The sequence below is a fragment of the Penaeus monodon genome, chromosome 21 (genome assembly GCF_015228065.2).
Source record: "Penaeus monodon isolate SGIC_2016 chromosome 21, NSTDA_Pmon_1, whole genome shotgun sequence".
Lineage (NCBI taxonomy): Eukaryota > Metazoa > Arthropoda > Malacostraca > Decapoda > Penaeidae > Penaeus > Penaeus monodon.
In genome coordinates, this window is record NC_051406.1 from 20131457 (window position 1) to 20132625 (window position 1169).

Sequence of the window (1169 nt, forward strand, 5' to 3'; positions counted from 1 at the left end):
GCACAATTCCAAAGTAGATAAAGAGTTAAACAGATGGATTGATGGATATAATGAGAGAGAGAAAGGAGTAATTATAAACATGCACTTGCGTGTGTGTTCGTGTGTATATGCTCACATAACCAAATAAAAAAATTGAAAATTTGGAAAAGGTAAAAAGAAACGCTATGTTGTCACAAGGTGTGGAAAACAAGCAAAACTTTTTATTGGCAAAATTAATCAACTTCAATTTGCTACATACCTAATTTTGAGATCAAATGGACCTCATTTGAACGTCTTTTAAAGGCCATGCCTCGAGAGACATTTCCTCTCAGCCTTTTAGCTTAATAAACAATAGTATTAAATCTTGACAATTTATCTATTGTTTCAAAACAATTTCTCTTTCGTTTCACCGATGTACAAGCATTCTGATATAACAGAAAGGACTCCATCTGACACACATGGCCTGAGACGTGATATAAGGAAAGGAGATATGGTATATTTTGCTTATTTGTTTCTCTCTTAGATTTTTTAACGGTAATATTTTGCGATTGACTGTAGATTAGTCTTTGCAAATGCATTTAGCTGTCTTTTTCATGCGTTGCATGATCGGCTACTTACAGCAAACAAGCAAACATATAATATATCGCTTGAGAATCTCCTAAGCACTGATGGCTTATATTTATTTTTATTCGCCATTCTTTCAAAACAGAAGCATCTTAGGCTTAAATTACATTATGCTATCTAACATTTATCCGTGATGACTAATAAATTCATATAAAATATTTTTGATATTGATGAGCATACAGGAGGATATACCCTATATATGTTTCGCACAAGCTAACATAGACAGATGTGAGGTCAACTAGCCATTCTAATGCAACCAGAAATTGGAATGGCAGAATTACCATTCCACGAACGATAAATCAGTGATATTCAGGTCGGCAATAACGATGAGCCACTAGTTCGCCGAGAAAAACTGTGCCGGAGAACAAGAGGCCGATAAACAGTATGTAGAAAATCCCTTGCATGTGGCCCAGCCCGAGGACCTTGAGCGAGGAACTCTGCGGGAGAAGAGAAGGAAGGAATAAGGAAACCAAAAAAGGAAACGAAAAATACTGTAGGAGAAAGGGAGGAGGACATCACAGAAATTGGATGTTTTTCTGTTGCATGTTCATTCCTCGTGTCAAGAT

At 36.3% G+C, this 1169-nt stretch overlaps 1 protein-coding gene across 1 annotated transcript in view; it reads right to left on the bottom strand.

Annotated features, from left to right (window-relative positions):
• Positions 1-170: 170 nt before the first annotated feature.
• Positions 171-1169, bottom strand: part of LOC119586711 (glutamate receptor ionotropic, delta-1-like) — a gene marked incomplete at its 5' end in the record, with an annotated part of 1565 nt that continues 566 nt past the window's right edge. The window contains 1 exon segment of the mRNA XM_037935442.1: positions 171-1040. Within this exon segment, the coding sequence (XP_037791370.1) occupies positions 903-1040 (138 nt within the window).